Below are 23,382 nucleotides of genomic sequence, written 5' to 3'. Positions count from 1 at the left end.
TGAAGTTGCAGACATTATAATATATTCACTGCAATATACACAGTATATAGCATATTATGTGCCATATAACACGGGTGAGCCAAATGTCTGCATTCCAAATGCCAATCACAGAATGCAGATTTGTTTTGTTTACCAAATGTTGTCTGGGTTTTCTTCCTGGTAGAAGCTCTATTATTCTATGATTGGGTGATGCTTTGGAGAAGCCTTCAAGGATAGTCTCAGGAGCACTTCGAAGAAAGAACTGAAAATTCCCTATGCATGTGCCAATCACCATGCACAGTCTTCAGATTACAACTTCAGCCACTCTGCTATATTTAAAAGCTACCTGTTATCTTAACATTAAGGCTCTCTCTCAACTGATGCTTGACATCAACACCTTCACTGTGACCCCTCCATCCAACTGATTTTATCCTCTAAAATCACACTTATTCAAATGTTTAGATTTCTGCATTTTATAATGAATGGTTTTTAATTAACTGGTCAACAGTAAGATGCCATTCACTGCTGCAGTTGCCAAATTTCCAAACAAGGCAAAAGGCTTCCCACTGTCAATGATTTCAATAAAATAATTGATTTACAAATCAAGCAGTGAAAAAGAAGGTAGAATCTATGGAGGTAAACTTACAAATGTCAATACAGCTTCAAATATTCTAAAGGGCAAAATCCAAGTTGTCAATGAAACACCAGCAGAAGTCATTCAACAAAACCATTGCCCCTTGAGAAGACTCGCTATGTACAAGTGAAAAGAAAGAAACAGCAGGAAAGCCCTGTGACTCAAAATGCATTGATTCAAGGAGTAAAAGCAAGCAGAATTAAAAATTGCCACAATCTAGAATAAAAGTTCATAGTTAAGTAGAACTTTACTTTTCCGGAAGTCATTATTAAATGTGATCAATCAGCAACTACAACACATACCATCCCTGATCATTGCCCCATGCTAGCTGGAATTGAGGAGACCTGCATTTCAGCAACATCTGGAGAGCCACAGCTTAGCCACCCCTCTTCTAAACAACGACAGTCTTAGGGCAAATCATGATCTATAGTAATCAGGTCAGTCCCCAAGATTTACACTGCAATGAGGTTTCCATTTACAAAAACAAACAAATATTTTATTCGGAAAGTATCAGACAAGCCTTTCGACAATCTTATCTGGTGTGTTAACTTTTCCATGAAAGCAGGTTCCCAAATATGTTGGTACCATGAGTTTAAGCAAATGGGTCACAAGCTTTCCATTGGCAATTTCCAGTAGTTATGAGTGACGTTGTCTCTTTCGTGCAATAACCTTTTCAACTGTTAAGGAAAAAGCATAGTAAAGACACCAACACAGGATTAACAACTATAAAGTTATTTTGTTAATTGTTTGGCCGCTCTGTGCTCAAAATCTGGATATAACCCCATGGGGGCTATCATATGATAGAATTAACCTTGTATATTGTAACATTACCACCAACATGGTGGACACATTTTAATTCCACCACATATACAAAATTGCCTCTTTAATTTTAGAGGAAATTGCAATTGAAAAGGCAGTGTCTCATAAATACAACTGGACCAACACCTATTTGCTGCTTTTCTACAAAGAAGAGCCTTTTTGACTGAGAGATTAAACACAGCCTTATCCATGAATCGGAAAGGGAAACTGGAGCTCAGCTGCTTCCTAAGTGTTTTATCAACTTGGAAGTATACCTGATCATTCCCTAGGTATTCACAGTAGTCAAGATAAATGAGTGTGATCCAACAGTCACTCAATCAATGAAAGGATCTTCTGTTTATAGAAGGAAACAAATGAATTCCATTCCCTGAACGATTACACTGGATCCCACTCTACAAGACTTTTATCAGTTTGTACTGTCAAGATTGGAGCCAGGAATGCATCTTCTTTTAATCCCATGGATTCAGGATTATGTAACGAGATAATAGAAGTAATAGCTTCTTCTAAACAGGGCATCTTTTCTATTTTACTACTTTTTTAAATCAATGCTTATTGTTGTAATAAACTTATGACTGTTTTTTGAGGCCTGCTTGAAAAGCAATAAATACCTTTACACACACACACACACACACACACACAGTTTGTTCTTTGCTATGAGTCATGTCTTTGTCATGGATATTGAAAGCACTTTCATATAAGAATGCAGACCTCCTGGATTGAAAGCCACTTTGCCCCAACCCCAGTGAAGAATTATTGGCACAGCCTTTAGGTAACTGCTACACCGGTGCTATAGGGACGCAGGTGGCGCTGTGGGTTAAAGCCTCAGCGCCTAGGACTTGCCGATCGAAAGGTCGGCGGTTCGAATCCCTGCGGCGGGGTGCGCTCCCGCTGCTCGGTCCCAGCGCCTGCCAACCTAGCAGTTCGAAAGCACCTCCGGGTGCAAGTAGATAAATAGGGACCGCTTACCAGCGGGAAGGTAAACGGCGTTTCCGTGTGCGGCTCTGGCTCGCCAGAGCAGCGATGTCACGCTGGCCACGTGACCCGGAAGTGTCTCCGGACAGCGCTGGCCCCTGGCCTCTTAAGTGAGATGGGCGCACAACCCCAGAGTCTGTCAAGACTGGCCCGTACGGGCAGGGGTACCTTTACCTTTACCTTTTACACCGGTGCTACGAGGGTGACAATCTGGTTTATTTTTAATCTCAACACTGAAACAAAGAGAAATACACCAAACTGGTGAACTTTTATCTTCGCATAACGACCCTATTGTGTGTTTAGCAATTCTTTTTACAGCAGTCACAAACACTGCAAGTAGCCTATGGCATGAATGTTTTTATACCGATACTGACAAAAGTTTTTACATTGAAAGAGAAGTGTAGAACCCTTTTTCTATATAGGGCCACCCACAAGCAGTGGCCAGGGGGCAATTAAACATTGACAGGGCCACCCCTTTGTTATCCCTTTCTACCATCATCTCATTTCTCTCTCTCTTTTTCTTTCTGCTCCCTGCCCCCCAAAGGGATCACAAAGTGTGGGGGGTAATACCTTATACCACAAAAAACAACCTTGTTTGGTTGTTTCTTGCCAATCTCAACTTAACAATAAAGCCACCCAATGTGGATATCAAAAAGAATCTAAAGGTAAAGGTAAAGGTACCCCTGCCCGTACGGGCCAGTCTTGACAGACTCTGGGGTTGTGCGCCCATCTCACTCAAGAGGCCAGGGGCCAGCGCTGTCCGGAGACACTTCCGGGTCACGTGGCCAGCATGACATCGCTGCTCTGGCGAGCCAGAGCCGCACACGGAAACGCCGTTTACCTTCCCGCTGGTAAGCGGTCCCTATTTATCTACTTGTACCAGGAGGTTCTTTCGAACTGCTAGGTTGGCAGGCGCTGGGACCGAGCAGCGGGAGCGCACCCCGCCGCAGGGATTCGAACCGCCGACCTTTCGATCGGCAAGTCCTAGGCACTGAGGCTTTAACCCACAGCGCCACCTGCGTCCCAAAAAAGAATCTAAGTGTGTGTAAAAAATATCTTCAGTGGCATCGGATGAATAAAAACTGAATGAAGAACTTCAGCCAATGCATTCATCACTGCATAGGAAATCTGCTTTGACCGGGGATAAGCATGGAGATTAAAAAAAACTGACCCACAGCCACAAGCCAGGCCTGCCTACTGACCCCAGCAGAGAGACTGAGTGTTTCTTGTTCTAGTGGTGTATGCTTATTTTCCTGTCCACCAGCCATGGGACACTTTGGGTGGGCTTCACCAAGGGAGGAAGCCCTGCAGAAGGCAATGGTGCCAGCAGGCCCAGCGACAGAGCAGGCAGCATGACCAGGGACCCCTTCCTGTCTCCAAGACAGCTTTGCTCACTGCCCAGCTTGCCACTGCCTGTTTGTACATTTGCATACAATCCTTCAGTTAAATGGTTCCAAAGAAGCTGACAATAAAACAAATAATAAAATTAGCATGTTATTTTATTGGATGACAAAAAGCTTTAAAAACGTTTAGTTGAAAACTCAGACCTGCAGTTCATTCAGTGGATACAACCGGGATAGATCATTGCTATTTAGTGAGAAGTCCCCTGTACTTACATCTCTACAATCCTATGGATGTTTAACAAATTCTGAAATGGTAACAGCAGGAAACAGACTGAGCTAATTCTTCACTGCTGTTTTCCACTGTGTTGAAAATATAGTGTTTTAGCACTCCCCGACAGTCAAAGAAACAGAGATTTCCCTTCTGCTCTATGCTTGCAGTTTCAAAAGGCACTTACAAACTGGGTATATCAATGTTTTCTACATATTCTTTCCTTGGTGCTGAATCTGACCCAGTTTATAGCTGTCCTTCCCAAAATGCCACCCCCACGTATATTATGATTAGCTTAAGAACTAATTAAATTATACCTCTTTTACATTTTGTGCTCATCCCAAATGAGTCATAGTAATTAACAAAGAACCACGTCCAATATCTGGTAAAATGGTGGGGCAATGGGGCAAATTTGCCACCCTGCAATTAGGCAGCAATGCTACACAAACCTTCATGTGGCTGAACCAGGCCTTAAGAGATTCAAGTATACACTGAGAATATCCAAATACCTGTGTGTACTCTGCCGCTCACTTTTCTCTACCAAATATTTATGTCAAGAAATGATTCACTTCAAACATAATCAGCATTTAATTTGTGAGATAATTAATGGCTTTTTCTTTCTTTTAACACCTGGATTTCTAAGCCAGTTTCTTTAGAACAATCACATGTTCAAATTAAGGCAGACAGTAACTCACTTGTGTCTAGTAAACAGTAGTAAAGAAAATCATAAACATGTATACAATATCAGCTTCAATTTTAATATGATACCCTAAGAGTGAAGTTAGGTGCGATATTTTAAAAACAGAAGTATACAATTGACTGCCTTAGCATTGTGTGCACGATCCTCAGGGTCTGAGATCAGAAACATCCATTTTCATTTTTAATTAACCACAATTAATTCGTTCATATAAACCCTAAGCTGTACTTAATCATAAAACTATGGCTTTGTAAAAGAAGCCAACCTTCTAAATCATCATTTGAAGCTGGTTTGTTCCCTTAAGCCAGGATAGCCAATATGGGACCCTCCAATTGTTGGGATTGTAACTTCCATCATTCTTGACAACTTGCCATGCTGGATGGGACTGATGGGAGTTGGAATCCAACAACATCTGTTGACTACTCCTGCTCTAACGTCTGAGGATTATTCATTTAACATTAATCCATTGTCTGAGCAAAGCTAAAATGAAAGGACATCTTCCTAATCTATTGTGTCAAAAGTATGGAGATGGTGACATTGAATTCAGTAGTCCTAATGTGGGTGCCTTGGAGAAGCAATGTTTTTGCCTATTCTTCTAATCATTTATGTTACAGCCGAATATGACCTTTTGAATACACAGTGTCAATCTGTAATTTTGTTGTGGAAGAAACTAGCTATCAAATACAACCTTATGTAAAATGTGAAATATTTATACGATCTGGAGGTAAACCAGAGAAACTAGCTATCAGCCAGAGAACTGTCAACCCACAACAGTTGGCCTGTTTCATTTTTCTTCTACTAACAAGAATGAAGGAAATAAAAACTGTTTCATTGCTATGAGAATGAGCTGCAGTGAACCTCAGGCTACTGTCACCGGCTTTCCCCTGGCTCAGTCAAAGATTGGAAGTGTTCACTTCCATTTTTTATTAACTGCACTTTAGTGTTATGTTCAACCCCTGAACGTAGTTAATCTTAACCACTTTTTGTTGAAATAAGTCAGTTTCACAATCCTCTTCTGCTCCTTTGTACCACAATAAATCAAGGTATATCATGATGTCTAAAATGTAGTCATTATGTTAGATCAGGGCTGCAGAACCTTTGGCACTCCACATGTTGCTGCTCTCCAACTCCAATTATCCCTGAACACCTAACCGTGTCATCTCCTGCTAGAGGGAATAACTAGATCTTCACAGATCTAGCTAAACTACCTGTGCTATAAAACTAACCACTTGAAACCATGGGCACATTTGGAAATCTGAGAAATTGCTATGGGAGCTACCACAAATTGGCTGACATGGAGCCTGGCCAGTCACAAAGAACAAGTACGGTAATTTCCCTCACTATGGTCCTAGGATGGCCAAAGACATAGAACAGTACTGCATGAACTGTGCTAAATGCATCCAGAAAAGAACTTCCCTCACTGAGCAGCTACCCTTCCTTGTATAACAGGCTTCCTCAAACTCGGCCCTCCAGATGTTCTGAGACTACAATTCCCATCATCCCTGACCACTGGTCCTGCTAGCTAGAGATCATGGGAGTTGTAGGCCAAAAACATCTGGAGGGCCAAGGTTGAGGAAGCCTGTTATATAACTACAGAAGCACTCTTGGAGTAAAGCCTGTATGGACTTGAGAATGACAGCAAAATGTTAGCAATACAGTATCTTTGCAATGAAAGATCACTTTTCTCACTATGGCCAGCCAGGGACCTTGGTCTAGCCAAGGACCAACATGGCAGTCCTGCAGCAGAGATGCTATGCGAGAGAGTCTTGGCTTATTATTGATTGCTCAAAATGTATTCAATCAGATGAGGTTAAGGGTCCTTTTACACATGGTAAAGGATGTTGTGTGACTTCCAAATTCCTGCAAGCCTTGCAGGTATTAGGAAGTCATACAACACTCCTTACCATGTGCAAAAGGCCCATCAACCTAAGAGGTTCAATAAAATTTTACTTGATATGCTTGGTTTATTAGAATCCACAAGAAAGGGAAAATGGAGTCAACACCTTATGCATGCATTCAATTGTACAATAAATTATGCCACAGGACTTTCCCCTTACTATATCTGGGCTACCTTTGTGTTTAGAGAAGCTGCTTGCTGCCCTATGGAGTCTGCAGGTTTTAAATATTCTGCACTGATGAAAGAACACTGGAAGAGGCCTATCAGTTAGCCTCTAAAACAGCAAGTCAATTTAGCATCCACAACAAACTTGGATATGATCAGCAGGTTCAACACTGGGACAGACAGGAGACCAGATTGTCCTCCATAATTTAGGAACACCTGAAAAGTACAAAAATAGTTGCCCAATAGAAATCTGAGCCATATCTGATTCAGAGAAAGTTCTTGAAGGACTGATATACAAGGTGGTACCTAAAGGTGGGTGTGGTCCTGTGAAAATATTTCATAGGAATAATTTACTACCCCCCAAAACAACTTATTGGCCAACCTCTTTAAACCACCCAGGGGAACCATAATTGTGCAAAGATGCAAGGCAGACACAATGACAAATATCTTCCAACGTCATGTCAAGCAACTTACCTGTAGACTCTCCAGGAACTCCACAGCTACTCCACTAAGAAAAAACTGTTTCTGATTAAGATGAACTGAGTTAACTGATAGTTTACCACCATTACTACTTGGATATTAAGCCTCAGTTTAAATCCTGAAGCAGAACCCTTTCAATCCTACACATCTACCTTCCTGTCATTTGATGACCCAAGAGGAATTGGTGCCTGAGGTTCCTGACCTGAAGGAAGAAGATTAAGTGCTAAAAACAACTGCTTATATTAAGGAAGAAAACAGTGCATCAATCCATGGACAGAGGGATAAAATGCTTTGTGAGCCTTCACCCCAAGCAACCTTAGTTGATATACCATTTGAGAGAGGGCCAGTAACAATTTAAAAGTTATGAAACCTGTTATCAGGTTAATTTATGATGAATCTGCAATTTTACACCATACTTATACACCAGTAGCAGAGGGGTTTAGCTTTTAGAGTCATGTTAAAACAAGAAGTACCAAAAGACCCAGAAATGCCAGATTGCAAGTATAGTATGTGAGAGTTAAAGGAAGCAACGTGTAAGCTGTATTTCAGGTGAAAGAACATGTATGTATATCAATCTACTAGTTGTGCTACAGTGAAGCATATATATGGAATTAAATTGCTATACTTAGTTATGCAGCATAACTATCAGTTACTGATATATTTTCCTTGCCAATATCTTTGCTCATTGGAGCTCTAGAATCTGTCTGACTTTGATTGACTGAAAACAATGTCCTCAGTCACTCCAACAGCAAACTCAGGTGCTGAGTGCCAACAACTATGTAATCAAAACGGGCTGCTAAGAAACAGGAGAGAAGTATCAGAATGCTTAGGAGAACCCTGAGATTTGCTGAAGTAGAAGCCTATAGAAAAACCCTTAATAGGAACTAAACTAAACAAACAAACAAACTCAAAATGCTCAAGGAGGATTGAGCATGCTCAGTAGCCATAAAATACTAAGTACAGTGGTACCTCGGGTTCCAGACGCTTCAGGTTACAGATTCTACTAACCCAGAAATAGTAGCTCGGGTTAAGAACTTTGTTTCAGGATGAGAACAGAAATTGCGTGGTGGCAGCACAGCAGCAGCGGGAGGCCCCATTAGCTAAAGTGGTGCTTTGGGTTAAGAACAGTTTCAGGTTAAGAACGGTCCTCCAGAACGAATTAAGTTCTTAACCCAAGGTACCATTGTACCAGTAACTGTTGAAAGAAATATTCAGAAATGGGAATAGAATGGAATGCACAGGAAGCAGCCATGGCTAGTTCTGAACACTGAACAGAGGACCCTGCTGCAACATTTTGCTGCAAGTTCCATTTGTCTTTCCTAACTTACACTTCACTTGTATGTTAGCAAATGATGGCCATCAAATTGAAGTTAATAGGGGGAAATTGCCCATTTGAAGCCCAAGTCAAAAGTCATAAGGTAACATTTTGAGGTTTGGTTAAATTTAATTTTAAGTACTGAAGCGGTTCGAGTTCAGAACCAAGGCTGTGTGACTGTACTGGATCAGCTCCAACAATTACAGTATTAGCTCTGCAGTAGTGGCTACATTTGGTATCACTGCAGGAAAATCCTGATCAGTAGGCAGTAACATCCCTCAGCTATTAACTGCTGGCATCCACTCTCTTCCAGTTTCTTAAATAAAGTATTTTAACAGTGAAGTTTATTTTAGTTTAATGTTACAGGCACAATTCCACAATTTCATTGCGTAAACCACACAAACAAAAAGAATCAGTTTCATTCCAACTGGGTGTTCTCTCAGTAAATTATAAACCAGCGTCTTGTTTGGTGTCTTCAAACTGAACAGGTTCAATGTCTGGAGGGGGAAATGCCTAAACACACAAGAATACTTCATATTATCAAAACTCTTAACTTCATTAACCCAAGGAATTGTATCAACTTCAGATTCTATATTTCACTGTTCCTTCCCTGCTTCTGATAGACAAAAACTGACTAGAACAGAAACATGAATTATTTTACTAACTTTTTGCACTGGAGGATATTAGTCTGTCATTTTAAAGAACTAGTTATAAAGTTCTCTTTGATATAAATATCTTTATTGTGTTTCACGCTAGTTGTTTCCTTTAATACAGACAACGTCAAGTTTTCAAAATTTTGTCGTTATGAATTTTCATATCACATATTTTACTACACATGGGTCTGCCCTTCATCAGCTGACAAAGAACTGAGCTATGCTCAGTGTTAATTTACTACGCTTAAGTTGGGAAACACAACAAGTGACATTACAGGACAAGTGACATTTCAGGATCACCACAATCATGGTCATGAGCAGCTGGCTAAAGGTCACCTGCTACAGGTATGCAATCTGTAATAAACTTTGCTATATGCTCTTTATTCTTTCTTCATTCTATGATGGACACTGCAGCACATAAACAGAAGTTCAGCAAGAGTAACTGAGAGCCAGGTATAAGAATCACCCTCCCCCTTACAGCCCTAGTCCACAACAAAGCGTACACATTGTATAACCTATCGTAGTCTCATCAACCACAAGGGCCAGCAGGAGCCAAAACATCCCACAGACTCCCAACCACAAATGAAATCTAGTTGGGCAAGTTTTTTTCTGAAAGTCAAACATCTGGGAATCAAAAGTTGCCCGTTTATCTACAGCAAGTTTGTCCCTAAGTGTATATTCCAACTACTAAGACAGTCAAGCTGAATGCATAGGTTTTATAAACGCATACAACTTTTCTGAACAACTTAGCCTAGACCAGATTCCTTGTGTGGTACACCTACCAAGCAAGGGCAAGTTCCCAATTGCCTCTAAGCAAGCAGCTTCTAATAAACGCAAGACAAAGTCGTAATTGCCATGGAAGACAAATCCACTACCCACGTGAGGAATTAGGGGTCCTGCATGGAGGGGCCTGGCAATGGAACCCAGACACCTTATGCTTTAAACCACTATGCCTGAGGAAGGGAATACTAGCCTAGCCTCTGCTATCTTTCAGTTTCAGAACTGTGGGTACCAACTCCAAAGGCATGATAGAACAGGACCCATAGGGTTTGAAGCGGCCCTGTGATACTGCTGACATGGGTCTGGCTCCTAAGTCTGAGCAGCTCTTCAGGTCCAGTTGAGCAGCTCTGAATCCCCTCTTACCTGCAGGCTCAACTAATAGTTTAGCCCAGGCAGCTCTGTTTAAAGATAGGTCAATGTTCCAGCAACTCTACATGTTGCTCTATTGTTCTCCCTTATCTAACCTTATCCAATCAAAGACTGCCTCTCCCCATATAAACCAATCTGGACATCTGTGTTCATCATCTGAGGCCCTTCTTCATGTGTCTCCTTCATGTGAGATCCGGAGGGTGGCAACATGAGAGCGGACCTTTTCTGCAGTGGCCCCCCCATTTGTGCAATGCTTTCCCCAGGAAGGTTTGTCTGGCATCTTCCCTATTTATATTTAGGCACTGAACAAAAATGTTCCTCTTCAACCAGACCTTTGGTTGATTAATATTCTACAGCCTTTTAAATGTATTTTAAAAGTTATTATTTTGTTGTTTTTGTTTTAACTACAGTAGTACCTCGGGTTACATACTTAATTTGTTCCAGAGGTCCGTTCTTAACCTGAAACTGTTCTTAACCTGAAGCACCACTTTAGCTAAAGGGGCCTTCTGCTGCCGCCGCAGCACGATTTCAGTTCTCATCCTGAAGCAAAGTTCTTAACCCAAGGTACTATTTCTGGGTTAGCGGAGTCTGTAACCTGAAGCGTATGTAACCCGAGGTACCACTGTATTTGTTTGTGCTTTCACCTTGTATTTTTATCCGGTGAACCACCCTGAGATCTTGTGATGAAGGGCAGTATATAAAATAACCACCACCACCACCTCCCATCTGCTACTAGCTCTTAGACTGAAAGGAAGAAAGAGAACCATGTGGGCATAATGCTGCAGTATGTTAAATGCAGCAGTGCCATGAAGAATGCATGTATAGCTCTATCCCATCTCCATTTATAGGATAAGAAGCAACTGCTCAGACAAGTAAAGCAGAGGGTAAGTGATAACTCCAGAATATTAAGTTGAAAGATTGTACTAACCACCTTAAGCCTGTATCCTTATTAAACAACAATAAATCTCACCAATAATGCCAACATTCAAAGGCATAGCTATATGCAATCATACATACCCAGTTAAAACACATTTTAAAAATATGTGTTGCCACAAGTTGCCAAAAGCTAAAAATTAGCAAGTAAAGACTGAAATCTTTGGCTCAATTTTCTAATTTTGTTGCTGCTGGCCTGTCATTGATATCTCTTGGCAGATAACTTATAAAACAATAATAGTTAACAATAAGTATTCTTAAAAGGACCTGGAAATATTCTGAAAATAATAGTATGGAATATACCAGTCAGAAGGCTGACAAAATATTTTAGACCATTTCAGTCTCCTCCCTCAAGCAAGGAAAACTATCTTTCAAGGCTGAAGACTTCTGCAAAGAAGTAAACCAGGCTGTTACACTGTTATGAGAATGAATGCCAAACAATGCATTTTGAAATGGTTTATTTTCCTTTCCACATAAAAGTGCTACACTATGTTAATGTTCTTTAATTCACGCTTCAACTTATGAAACTCACCTTTTGACTTGTCCCATCGTGTTTCACTACTGCGCAAAATATAGTAAGACTTTGAACAAACATTCTTAATGCACCCATGCTGTGCCAAATTAAGCAGCCAGCTGGTAATTTTGCTAATATATTAATTAGTAGAGCAGTCTTCAGCAAAACATAAATACTAAACATAGATAACATAAACAGCAGGTGATAAAGATTTACAAAGAGTAGACACATGAGAACATAGCAAAACATTTTGTTTTTTATAGTTACTGAAAGCACTAGTTAAACCGAAGTCACTTAAGCTATCCCAACTTTAAATTCCTTTCTTAGCATAAAACACTGATTTGAGTTTCCAGTTCAGTCCCTGCTGGACAAAATCAGGCACTACAAAGCCTCTAAACGTTTAAGCAGCAGATGTCCTCATTGGAAATACCTAGTAGAGGATAAGATGACATGTAGTGTATATGTACCAACTTCATCCTACTTGCAAAAAAGAAAAAATACCTGAGTGTATTAAAAAAAACAAAATTCCCCAATTCCTCTTGATATATCCATATACACAGTCAGGAAATATCGTACAGCTCAATACTGTACCAAGGTAAACCACAACAGCTAGGAAAGCTCTACCTATATTTATGCATCAGCTGCTTAAAATCAAATTATCTATCACTAAAGCTGAAATATTCTTGCCAGAATACATAAAAACCAAATAAACCACAGAAACCAAATACAGCCACATTACTTTAGATAACCATACTTTGGAGGTGGGATATTTGCTATATAGAACAACTTTCTAATGCTCCTTTGGTTCCCATAAAATGTTTGAGGTTTGAATTACAATTCAAGAATACTAAGAGCTACAATTATTTCACTAAAAAAACAAAGCAACTATTTCACTTAAGTACTGCACTCCCTGGCATGGCAAGCAAGAACTAGTTGCAACATTAGCTGTACCACTTGATCTTATCAAACTAGAATACCACAGAATTTCAAACCATTGTCATCCAGTGGACCAACAAGAGTTTTGGTATTTGGAGGAAGAAATCAATTTCCACCATAGTTCTAGACTCAAGACATACTGGACCAGGAAATAAATACTTAGGAGTAGGAATAAAAACTACTGAATATGCTGTTTGCACACCACAAAATATGTGTTATAGCAGTGTTGAGGGTCAACGGTATCAGCATTAACAACTGGCGTGGAAGTCCAAGTATCCTGAAGCCACTTCCCAGCTTTGACTATATGTCAGTACAATGACATCTCTCAAGAATGTTGGATGAACAAATGTAATAATTATTTTAAAACACTTTGTGCACGAGTGTTACAAATATAAACAGTAGCCAAAAATCTATCCTCTTATGCAATATCCATTAGCTGAACTAAAAGAAAAGAAGAATGTAATTTGCCTCAGGTTGAATAATCATTTTGCTGTACAATTTCAGGTCAATTACAAAGACTTACTAAAGTCAACCAACCATTGATCAAAATAATAAACATCAAGCTCATTATACTTCTCCTTAGAAATATAGATTGCCTTACCTTTCCTGTCTTGTGGTCAAACCAGACAAGCGCATGGTTCCTAGACAAAACCTTACAGTCAAAGGTAGCGTTATTCTGAGCTGGTCGACATCGAGCCACTGAACGGCCGATTTTGACAGGTTCATCCAGGTAGACATGACGTTCTTGAAATGGGTGAGAGTTCGGGCGGCAAGTGAAGATAGCCAAGGCTGAAGGCATTGAGGATAGATATGTGGTGCCACACCAACCAGGGCAGAAGAGGAACTCTTCTTGATCCAAGCCACCCTCCACAGTTGATAAGCAAAATTTCCACAGCACTTTACATTAAAGCAGGGCAAACATTACCTGCAAGTGAGATCTAACAACTCATACCTTCAGTGTGTGAACTAATGCTGGCAATAATCCAGTAAAAAAGCCCCATTGTTTCTTTTAGTAAGGCCGGTAGTAAATCTAAGATGTTCCACTTCAATCCATCTCTCTCAAGAATATGAACAAGCATCTGAAGACTCAGAAATGAAACAGAACTTGTTAAATTAAGGTGGGGATGGCTATAGATCCAAGTGGATGACTCACACACAAAATACTTGTTCGGGATGCAATTGGCTCTGCTCTCTTCCGTAAACACTGCCCAAGATTTTCCTCAATAGAGAGAAACAATGGAAGATTCAGAGAGTGGGAAACAGAAGACTGGAGATTTACAAGACTGGAGCAAAAACTGGAGAGCCACCAGGAAGACTTTGCAACAAAGGCAGTTCAGCTGATCCAGGAGTAAGTCTGCGGTTCATCTTCTTCACCCATCAACTCACAGTCGGCAATGTGGGAGGATGCCCAACTAATGAGTAGGCTCTCTCCCGCCCCCCTCACCAAGATTGCACAGGCCCAGACTAGAAATTTTTCTTTCTTTCAGGGAGCCAACTGAGCCACCGATCTGATCATTCAGGAAGTGGCAGTTTTATTATTCCCCCACGGAGCTATACGGGGCTTAGTACACCTGGAGATGCATGCCAGCCATTGCACGGGGCGGTCTTCTCGAGGGAAGTGGGGGGGGGGGGGTAAACTGACAGCAGGTTGGGGACGCCTGACGGAAGCCAGAAGTGCCGCGATCGCCCCGACGACGGTCCCGAGCAATGCAGATGCCTTGTCGGCGGAGGGAGCCCGGGGTTGGCGGGATGCTGCCTGGCGGGACTGGCGGAGGGTGGCTCCCGGAGCAAAGGCTGCGGACAGCGAAGGTGGCGCCTGCCTGACGAAGGCCGGTGGCAGCTCTCTCCGTGACTCTGCAGGTGGCTGCTGCGAGCGAGGACCGCGCTCCCTCCTTCCCTTCTCCTGAGGAGGGGAGGGGGGTAGAGAGGCGCCTTTCCGCCCTGCCCTAGCGGGGCTCGCCGCCCCGTTCCCGCCGACGGAGAGGCCTGGAGGCCGGGGCGCCTCCTTCTCTCTCTCTCAGGCGGCCGCCGGCAGCGAAAACTTTCCCTCGACCTGCGGAAATCAAAACAAACCCGGTCAAGAAGCCTCGGGGGCTCAGGCGGGGCCCGAAACCCCGACGACGACGCCTCTCGCCCGGCCCCGCGGGCTCCGCAGAAGCGCACGCAAGGCGGCCGGGAAGGGGCGGCTGCGGACGGAGCAGGGCGCCCAGCTCCCCTCCCTCCCCACCCACTCTTACCTTCCCAGCAGCAGACGGAGCCGCCATAGTGACTGGAAACCTACCCGGTGTAGCAGCAGCAGCAGCAGCCGCGCTGCCGGGGAGGGGGGGAGGGAGTTGGGAGGGGGGAGGAGGAGCCGCTCGGCGATGGGCCTGGCCAAACCGAGGGCTGACGGCCGCCCATCCGCTACTACGCAGGCGCCTGCCCGTCAGGTGGCACATGCGCACGGAAGGAGGTGAAGGTTTTTTTGCGCTCTCTCCTCCCTCCCCCGCCCCCGCCGTTGGCTCGGCTGGCATTTGCTGCCCTTAACCTAGCGTGGCCGGGCGAATCCGCTTCCGGGTACACTATGTGGCTCTCTCTCTCTATACTGTAAATATCTTATAAATAAGAAAGATGATGTAATACCCCCTTAGAGACCGAAGAAGAAAGTGCTGCAATTTAAATTTTGCAGATTTTACTTTTTTGGGGGGTGGGGGAGGGAATGCAGATAAGAGATCGCATTCAGTATGATCGTGGTCGGGTGGGGTTGAAACAGGGTTGTTGCTTTTCCCCGGGGGTGGGAGGTCGAAATGAACGCGTTAGTGCCCGAAGGAGCAAAGGAAACTGACAGGCGGCCTCCATAGGACTTAAGGAGATACCCTTGCTTCATATCATCGCGGCTCCACAAGTTATGTAGAGCAGGTGCTACGATTCCGGTAAATCTAGTGCAGCAGGAGCCGAAGGCTGCAATCTGGCACTCACCTGGGAGCAAATCCCATCAGTGGTGCAGTTAGCTAATTTTAGACTCGGGACTTAATGGACTCTCTTCTCCTCCTCCTCCCCCCCCCCCCACCTGTTTTAGATGGTAATGTTATTTACTACAAACTTACTACAAATTCTGGAAACCAGCCCTGCCACATTTGGTGTCCCTCCTGCTGAATGGGGAACTTAACGTCTGGGACAGAGGCCTGGATTGGCAGCACTACTGAGGCCTATTGAACTCAATGTTATTCTTGTTTTCTCAGTGGACATATACAGGATTTACTCAGAAACCGCATTTGCATGGACTCCAATCTAAGCGTGCACAGGCTTGTTGTTTGTACACTTGTACACATCAACAATCAAATTAGAAAGGACAGAGGCAAACTGTTACACTGAAGAAACCCAAACCCAAAGATGGAAGATAACTAGCTATTGACAGTGGCACTTTCAAAAATTATACTGTGAGGTTTATTTGGAACTAAGTGCAACTGAAATGCATACATAAACCCACTGGTGGCAAATACCTGCTCCCAGGTTACCTGTGAGGGAATGTGGCTGAAAAGAGTTCCTTCCCCATGCCACCTTGAGGAAGTTGGACACTTGAGGGTGCTTGAGGAAGTTTATGAAAGCTTACAGTATTTCCCTGTAGCTATTTAGAGTTTCCAAATCTTGTAAGATTTGCTAGAGTCAATCAGAAGCTGCATTGGAACATAAACAGGGAGCTGCTATCTTCCAGGAGAGAATGAGAGCACAAGGTTGCTTGGACAGGAAACACTCAGGGTTGTAGTTTTAAGGGACAGAAGTGACAAATCCCTCTTTGTGTAACACATTCTGTCGAAAACCACAAGTCCCAGAGAGCCTTAGTTCTTGCTTACATTTCCAGTGCACAGACAGGAGAAGCCATCAGAGTGTAATAGCAGCAGGAGGAAATAAGCACCATAATAATCAGGGACATGAGATCCCAAGGACAGTGGGAGGCAGTACTGTTGATAGGATTTAAGATGTATTTTCGGCCCTTTGCTATAAGCTCCCAGGACAGGTTACAACAATGTAACATACAATTATAAAAACAAATGAAACAGTTATAATTATAAAACAAGTAAAACCATTCCAGCTAGAACAGGCCAGTATAAATTCCACAAAAGAGGTGGGTCCCACAAAACAAAATATCTTAACTGTCAAAGGCCAGGGGAAAGATGTGAGTAACAGCACAGTCCTGTACATGTTACATAACAGTGCAATCTTGTACATGTCTAGTCAGAATTGTGCCCAGTGAAGAAACTGCTTCTGGGTAGGTGGGGTAAGATTGCAGTCTGAATGAATTAGGCCTCTGATCTTCAGCATGCGCAGAAGAACTGACAATAGAATCATAGAATTGTAGAATTGGAAGGGACCCTAGTTGTCATCTAGTCCAACCCCCTCCAATGCAGGAACAATGCCTAAATCAATGCAATAATGTATAATTAAGCAACAAAACAGCCTAACATAGATAGTTCTGTGGAACATTTTACTTCCCCAATTCCAATATATAATATGGAATAGTAAATCTCCCTAACAAAGAAAAAGGGCACTTACTTCTGCTTCCTTGGATTCATTTTTGTTTGAAAAACCTCATAGGGCATATTATAGCACAACACTTTCTATTGTCTAGGATAGGAGTCAGAAGTGGACCTGGCTAGGGGCAGGGTGTGTGTAGCAAATTTGACAGGTAGGTGGGACTGGCCACCTGTCAGCTACCTGACAACACGATGGTGATGTGGGGTGACCCATTGTCAGTGTTCTGAAATCAAAGGGCAATGTCACAGCACTTTGCAAGCACCCACAAGCAGCTGATTGGTGGCACTTCAGAGCACCACTTTCAGCGGCCGCATCTGACGCCATATTTGACATTATTCATTTGGGATATTTTGTGTTCCAGGTCCCTTGCTCAGAGGTAAGCACAATTATGCTCATGGGCTTTATAACCTGGAAGTATATTGAACACCATAATTTTATCCATGTCTACTCAGTAAACACCACAGATATCAGTGGGACTTACTCCCAAGTAAGTGCCATACTTCCATTAATTGACCTCAGTTTGGCAATTAGGCTTAGGAAAAAGCTCCAAGTCTTGTAAATGGGAGGGTTTTTTTTGTAAAATTAATCATTATGCTGCTGCCGGGCAGATCCTCCCCACAAGCCACTAGTTCCTCACCCATGCCATAGGGAGTACACCATCAAATACTTCATTTAGGATCACTCCCCTTTTCCTATTCCAGTATCCTGTCCATGCTCTAGATTTCAAGGTTGATGCAAATACCCATGGCTCTAATGTGACAAATTCCATGCAAACTACCATTAAGGGAAGTGCTTTCTATTCCATTTACTATTGTATGTACATTGTTTCTATTTTCAAGTACTCATATAATTGCTAACGTTTGTTATTAATCTCAGGCACTTGCTTGAGATGTCATGATGGCACATTTTGTACTGTGTGTTTTTGTATTCTGAATTCCTTTCTGTCTTGGTTAAAGATGTTATCGTGTGTAAACATGGGTGTGTTTCTATGTTTGGGGAACAGAGAGGCCAGTTCTGCAAATTCTTACATGCTAATTGCCTGACTCTTACTGCATGTACGGTTCTCCTAATTTAATGGATCGTATAATGAAGTTAAGCTACTCAAAATCTTTCTGCAGGTGTGTAGCTGTAGCAGTATGGCTTAATTATTTAAGCTGCAGCCTTTTTAGTAATATTTTTAAGCAACATTAAATATTAAGAATAAAATAATTACATACTGTAAACAATTAACTCAGTAAGGGAGTTCAGAATAATTTGGATGTGATCCAGTGAAGTAAACTAGAAAAGGGCTTAAATGAACTTATTTAGTTTGCGGAAACTGCCATTTAGAAATGGTTGGTTTTTGACAGATGTTGCCTCTTTTGCATCCTTACTGGTTGTTTGCCATGGTACACACCAGCTCAGGTAGAGTTGCCACCATAGACAAAGGAAAGGCTGCCACACATCTCTGTAATTCTATGATAGTCATCATAAGTAAGAGCCTAATTGCTCTTGTTTGTTATATTTACCATATATAGATGTATAATTTCATCTGCGCTATACATTTAAAGCAGGGGTCGGCAAGGTTTACCGACCATGGGTCAGATCACTCCCACAGAGATTGTGCGTGAGCCGGACTGGCACAGCACGATGCCAGAAATGGCTTCTGCGCATGTCTGCAGCGCCGGAAACTGATTCTCTGCATGCCCAGACGCCAAAAATCGCACCTGCACAGAAGCAATTTTTGGCATCTGGAAATGCGCAGGCGTGATTTCCAGTATCTGCGTGTACGCAGACATGATTTCTGGCGCCGCTTGGTGAGTCGCTGTGCTGCACTGATTTAGTGCAGCACACAGGGGACTCGCCGAGTGGGAGGCTCAGTTCAGGGGTGGCTCATGGGCTGGTAAAACTGTCTTCGTGGGCCGCATCCGGCCCATGGGCCGCATGTTGCCGACCCCTGATTTAAAGAAATATAATAGAATGGCATTCTGCAAAGAATCCTGGGAAATGTACTTTGTTAAGAGCGACAAGTATCAGAGTTTCCTGGGAAGAGGGGGTTGATTATTAAACCACTTTGGGAATTGTATCTCTGTAAAGGGCATAACAACTAGCAACTCTCAGCACCTTTGACAAACTACAACTCCCATTATCCTTTAGGAAAAGATGATAGTTTAAAGAAATATGATACTGCCAGATGGGGCCTAGGAAATCTTGAAGATGGAAAGGTTGAAGAAGCTTCAGGAAAAGGAAATGTGATATTCAGGTTGGGTTTTGTTTTCTTCTTCCTGGAAGGAATCTGGGGGAAAAACACATTTGTAGGAGCCATAAGACAGAAACAGCCTGAAGGCTTCTAGCAAAGGAAGAAATGAACGAGAGGATGAGGACGAAGGGAAAAGATAGGTCAAGGTTAATGGAGCAGGCTGCAGGACTGCAGATGGAGTGGAGAGAATCTACTTCAGGAGCAAGAAGCAGGGAATGAGGTTATGTGTAAGAGACTGGGTATGCAATGTGAGGAAAGCAAAGAACAGACTGGAAGGGTTAATAGAAATTCAATGCAGTTCTTGACTCCTTTTTAAAAAACATTACAAAATATTTGGCGGAGGCAAAAGTAAGGGCTAAGGAGTGAGGATCCTAAATGATGAAAGGTTCACAAATAAAATTAATATTAAGTATTTGACCCCACTAGTGATCCATTTTTTATCAATCATATCATTTTTTATTACTGTATTGTATGTGCAATTTTGTAACAGAAAAATAAAAAATACATCTTTGAAAAAAAGGAATATAACTATCATCTGGTATATATAAGCATGCTTGGAATTATCTAGCTAAAAATAATATTAATTGCAAGGAAATATGTTTATGGTCAAGGTGTCATGTGTGTTTTAAAAAAAGGAATAATAATCTGTTATTTTCAGTGTTCAGATTCTAAAGTTAAGGCAATATTTCAAAAGACTATACACAAAAAATTGGTAGCTGACATATCATGATACTTGACCTGCAAAATGACTTGAGGCAAATCAAGGGTCCAGAAAGTAATGTAGAATTTAGATAATAATTTATGGAAAGTTACGCAATACAGACAACCAGTTCTGACTACACTAATCTACTTAGACTTTGCTGCTGCCTGGCATGTTGCCAATGATTATCAGCATTTTTTTGCCAGGAAAGCTTCCCATCATCCTTTCATAAAAACAAACTAGCTCAAATGCATCAGTTAAAATGCTTTAGGGAGAAGACAAAGCTGTTTGGTTTACAAAATGTCAGCAAATGTCCTCTTGTGCTGGCATATAGAAGGAAAGGGCAGTTCAAAATGTTTTGGTAAAGTACACGTCCAAAGTTTGCAATAAAAATGCAAGACACTAAGTAGATCGTGGTTCTACTTCAGAATAAAAAAATTAAGACATTTTGTAGGCTGCGGTTCTATAATTAAATTTAGTTGTCAGCTCTGTGTGAGAGTAGAACTGTGAAAGCTTGAAGGGGGTTGTCGCTATTTTACTGAAGCTTGAAATGGAGATTGGGGGATTTAAAAGCATGTTTGCTTTTTCAGAATGAGTGAACATTTCAAAACAGTGTTTTAAAATTAATAGCTTCCATAGGGATGTGAAACCTGAGGCCTAAGACCCAAATGACGCCCTCCAGGCTTATCTCTATTTGCTTCCCTGTGACTCTCCCCAGGCCCACACCTCTCCCTGTACCTGATCTGCACCTTCCTCAAAGGCTTGTAAGATGTCATCGAACTGTGATAATACCTCCTGCTTGGCTGAATGGACATCTGCATGTGTAGAAACCCCCAAATTTTGTGTGGCTGAAATGCAGCCTCACAATCAAAAGTCAGCATCACAGCCATTGCTTCGCCCAGTTTTTGCCTCTGGTCCCATGCATTACCAGGATGATACCAGGTCTTCTTGTGCCCACAGCCAAACAAAATAGTCTGTGCATGGACAGCAGTGAGCCCTCTGCAGCAATTAAGCTTTCCAAGAAAGAAAGAAAGAAAGAAAGAAAGAAAGAAAGAAAGAAAGAAAGAAAGAAAGATTTTTGAAAGACAGGATTTTAACTAAGGGCCAAATGACACACTGCATACAAATGTGTGATCGCAACACCCAATATCTACCTTGTTTGAGGAAAAGGAGATTTAGAAGAGGGAGACCCAGGGTCAAACCATATTTGGCACCTTAAGTAATAGTAATAGTAGTGATTTGTGATTTTGTAGTGATTTGTGATTTTGATGACTACATCTAGCTACAACCCGATCCCTCCCACCTGCAAGTATAATCACTCAAGAGAATATTGTAGTTTGGGAGCAGTCATAGGTCAGTGGTAAAAACGCATGTTTGTATGCATACATTCCCAGGTTGAGTCTCTAGCACAGGCTTCCTCAAACTCGGCCCTCCAGATGTTTTTTTGATACTACAATTCCCATCATCCCTGACCACTGGTCCTGCTAGTTAGGGATCATGGGAGCTGTAGGCCAAAAACATCTGGAGAGCCGAGTTTGAGGAAGCCTGCTCTAGCATATCCATATTGTAGGATCCCATGTAGCAGGGCTGAGAAAGTTCCCACCATTAGCCATGCTACATCTGAAGAACCACAGGTTCCCCACCACCACCATTTTACAATCACTGAGTGAGGCTTTCTAGATAGATTATATCTGGAACCAAGGAAGCAGGTCCTTTTTGTTGGTTACCCTGCACCTATGGAATTCCCTCTCCCAGGAAATACACATAGGCCCCAATAGGTAAAAAGGTAGCATGACTAAACCGCTTTGGCGCAACGGAACACTGTGATGGAAACCAGAGCGCACAAAGCTCACCCCATTGTGGTGATTCGAACCATCAACCTTCTGATCGGCAAGCCCAAGAGGCTCAGTGGATTAGAACACAGCACCACCCGCTGTGACCCCGTTATTTGGACATGAACATGGAAGTTATTTTGGTCTGCTTTTTATTAATTGCTATGATAAATTAACTGCTGCTTCTCAATTTTCAGCAGGTATATTGTGGTTTTAAATGGGTGGGTAATATTTTATTTAGCCAGATGCAACTTGTCACGCTGGCCACGTGACCCGGAAGTGTCTTCGGACAGCGCTGGCCCCCAGCCTCTTAAGCGAGATGGGCGCGCAACTGGCCCGTACGGGCAGTGGCGTAGCGTGGGTTGTCAGCACCCGGGGCAAGGCAAGTAATTTGCGCCCCCTAACCCGTGGATTTGCGCCCCCTAACCCTAACCCCCAGATGTTGTGGCCGGTGCGGCCGGCCCCCCCTGCACCCCCCACGCTACACCACTGCCACAAAGTAGTGCGAGGCTTAATCACATGGCGGGGAAGAAGGCAGCAACTGGGTCCCGGGGGCGTCTCTGATGTGGCCTTACGGGCACCATTTGCAAGCGGGGAGCGGCACCCCATCCGCGCGAGCGCGCCCCCAGACGCAGGAGCCGCGCAGGCAGGGCTGGGAGCTGAGGCGCCAATGGAGGGGAGATGAAGGGCCTGCGAAGCCCTCGAGCACCAGAGAGCTGCTCCTGGTTTCGCCGGGGGGGGGGGGGCTCGGCCGGGGGCGGCAGCCCTTTTGTCCGCAGGATGGCAGCGGCGCCACCGGCCAGCCCCATTACCGGCCCGGCCAGCCTCCCGGGGCGCCAGGGCTCCGCCGCAACTAACACCTTCCCTCCAAAACTGGGCTGGTCGGATGTAGTTCTCTCCCGCGCTCAGCTCTGCGCTGGGTGGCCGCTGCATTTTCCCTCCCCCAGATAGTCCCTCCCTCGCTCTCTCTCCGCTCCGCAACGCACGCCTGGCACCCTCCCCCTCCACAGTGGGCGGCGACCCGGCAGCTCGGATCAGATTCGCACAGCCAGCACTGTGAGAGAGAGAGTGAGCCAGGACCAGGTAGGGGCAGAGAGCTCCGAGTGCGCCCCCAAAAATGTTGCGCCCGGTGCGGCTGGCACCCCTTGCACCCCCCACGCTACGCCACTGCGTACGGGCAGGGGTACCTTTACTTTTTAATATTTTATTTACATGCTGCCCGTTAGCTGAAGAGCTGAGGGCGGTTCACAATATATTTTATGATGTTGATGATATGGTGGCAGTGCTCTTATGATATGATATATTGAATATGATATGAGAGTGCAATTGTCCTATGATGGAG

The 23,382-nt window shown here is 43.2% G+C and overlaps 1 protein-coding gene across 50 annotated transcripts in view; it reads right to left on the bottom strand.

Moving 5' to 3' along the window:
- Positions 1-15,173, bottom strand: part of SLMAP (sarcolemma associated protein) — an 87,260-nt gene extending 72,087 nt beyond the window's left edge. For 16 of the 50 annotated variants that reach the window (XM_083727116.1, XM_083727162.1, XM_083727148.1 and 13 more), the window contains exons 1-2: positions 14,992-15,148; positions 13,356-14,807 (exon numbers count right to left, since the gene is read on the bottom strand). In XM_083727116.1, coding sequence (XP_083583242.1) covers positions 13,356-13,553 — 198 coding nt within the window. In that variant the 5' untranslated portion in view covers positions 13,554-14,807; positions 14,992-15,148. Of the gene's footprint in view, positions 1-13,355; positions 14,808-14,991 lie in introns of all 50 variants that reach the window. The other 34 variants (XM_083727113.1, XM_083727161.1, XM_083727147.1 and 31 more) reach the window with 10 other exon arrangements.
- Positions 15,174-23,382: the final 8,209 nt, after the last annotated feature.

This window comes from Podarcis gaigeae, assembly GCF_964106915.1.
Source record: "Podarcis gaigeae genome assembly, chromosome: 2".
In the NCBI taxonomy this organism is placed as follows: Eukaryota; Metazoa; Chordata; class Lepidosauria; order Squamata; family Lacertidae; genus Podarcis; species Podarcis gaigeae.
This window is presented reverse-complemented; position numbering and strand designations above follow the sequence as displayed.